At 60.5% G+C, this 1,652-nt stretch overlaps 2 protein-coding genes across 2 annotated transcripts in view; one reads left to right on the plus strand and one right to left on the minus strand.

Moving 5' to 3' along the window:
* Positions 1 to 19: 19 nt before the first annotated feature.
* Positions 20 to 1,101, minus strand: LOC109532079 (max-binding protein MNT-like). The gene is made up of 2 exons (XM_019896721.1): positions 704 to 1,101; positions 20 to 108 (listed from the first exon to the last, which is right to left on the minus strand). The coding sequence occupies exons 1-2, from the start codon at positions 1,081 to 1,083 to the stop codon at positions 63 to 65; spliced, it is 426 nt and encodes a 141-aa protein (XP_019752280.1). The 5' UTR covers positions 1,084 to 1,101; the 3' UTR covers positions 20 to 62.
* Positions 1,049 to 1,652, plus strand: part of LOC109532080 (septin-4-like) — a 7,528-nt gene continuing 6,924 nt past the window's right edge. Inside the window, exons 1-2 of the mRNA XM_019896722.1 lie at positions 1,049 to 1,185; positions 1,286 to 1,388. Of these exons, the coding sequence (XP_019752281.1) occupies positions 1,064 to 1,185; positions 1,286 to 1,388 (225 nt within the window). The 5' untranslated portion in view covers positions 1,049 to 1,063. The remainder of the gene's footprint in view (positions 1,186 to 1,285; positions 1,389 to 1,652) is intronic.

Raw genomic sequence — 1,652 nt, forward strand, 5'->3', positions numbered from 1 at the left:
GGGGGGCTGGATGATGATTTTGGAAGAGAAGAAGAGAAGTCGACAGCCGTCCGCAGCGCAACTCACCTGTTCTGCTCCAGCTTGTTGTGGACCTCCCTGGTGCCCGCCCTGAGAATAGACAACAACAAAAAATTCAAAGAAATCAATCAACCGAAATTGAGAGGCGGCGTTGGCCTTGAGATCCGAGCGCAACGTCTGGCCAACATCGCTTGAGGTTGCCTCGGTTGCAGGGGAAGGGAGCGTCCTATTCCGATTGGTGGCGCCGGTGCCCCTCCACACGCCCAAAAGGACCTTCAGGAAGGACCTCGGGTCCGCGTGCGCTCAGGATTTGCAAATGTGTCGGATTGTTTCATGCATGTTTGCAAAACAAGCCAACGGTGGTTTGATGGGCACGCCGGAAGGCTTTCCCCCACATTTGCGCTCACCTCAAGGCCAAAAGACAACACAACTCAACTCTGATCTCAAGGCGCCACCGTATGCATCTTTTGGGCACAATTTATCCATCAGCTTTTTGGAAACTAGAAAAAAACAAAACTTTCTTTGGAAAAATGTTTTTGGCAATGGACAAAATCGCATACTCAGTTGAACTTGATCTCTTCTTTGATGATTTCTAAGAATGAATTGCTCTTGCTTTGATTGGAAGGTGGCCTCGAGTGTTTTGAAAGGCGCATTCTTCCGATGAGGATTATTTGGAGGTACTGACCCTCCAGGCCTCCTCTTGGCGTTGGCCCCTCCTCTCATGTCATCCAGCATGAGGCCGTTGGTCCTGAGGTGGGACACGGGCGGAGCCTGGTGGGACACCGGGGCGGGGCGCGGGGTCGCTCCGTCGCCGCTCACGGGGGGCGGGTAGTGAAGGTGAATCGGAGGCGGCTGCGATTGGCCCCATTTGAGGTTAGCCGCGTCCGCTTTGACGTGGGGCGGGCACAGCGGATGGTGGGGCGGCGCCCGCGGCGGAGAGGGAGAAGAGCCGCGGGCCGGCGGCGGGGCGCCCGAACACGCGCCGCTTCCCGCGCGCCTTCCAGCGGAGAGTCCGGCCCACTCGGACGTCCTGCTTCTGCGGGACATGCTGGTGAGGACGCACATGCAAGACCTGAAGGACGTGACCTGCCAAAGCCACTACGAGAACTACCGGGCGCGCTGCATTCGCGGCATGACGCGCATGGTCGTCCGGGAGCGCCGACGCAGGTCGGAGGATGGAGGGAGGGGGCGGGAACGGGAACGGCTCCTCGCTCTCGTCTTCACCGCCTTCTCTCGTTCTTTTTGCCCTCTCCTCGCTTTTGGATAGTTTGTCTGAAAAGCACGGAGGAGAAAGCCACGCGGACGTCCCGCTGCCGCTCGCCGCCTCCGACGGGGAAAAGGAGAGACTGCTCCTTGAAAAAGAGCAGGAGGTACGCCGCTCGTCACGCACGCGCCATCGCTTCAAAGGCCGGGCTGCCGCTTTTCCGCCGGGGGTTCATCGGCCCCCCGGCAGTTGCGTCAGGCGAGGACCGAGCCGCCGACGGGTAAAGCTGCGAGCCGGTCAACCATGAGGTCGCCGAGTCGGCAAGCGACTGACCGCGCGGCTCGGCCGGACACGCCGGCGAGCGGTTGACGGCGCTCCGTCGGCCGCGAGCGCTCCCTCGAGGTCGCCGTTTGGTCAGACGAGACGGCCA

The sequence above is a fragment of the Hippocampus comes genome, unplaced genomic scaffold, assembly GCF_001891065.2.
Source record: "Hippocampus comes isolate QL1 unplaced genomic scaffold, H_comes_QL1_v1.1 scaffold22, whole genome shotgun sequence".
NCBI classification, from domain to species: Eukaryota; Metazoa; Chordata; class Actinopteri; order Syngnathiformes; family Syngnathidae; genus Hippocampus; species Hippocampus comes.

What these genes read in the sequence shown, in the direction of transcription:
- LOC109532079 (XM_019896721.1), bottom strand. Translation starts at nt 1,083, where the DNA reads ATGTGCGTCCTCACCAGCATGTCCCGCAGAAGCAGGACGTCCGAGTGG. An exon ending in GCCAAGAGGAGGCCTGGAGG is followed by an intron (nt 109 to 703) that starts GTCAGTACCTCC and finishes GTCTATTCTCAG; the next exon opens with GGCGGGCACCAGGGAGGTCC.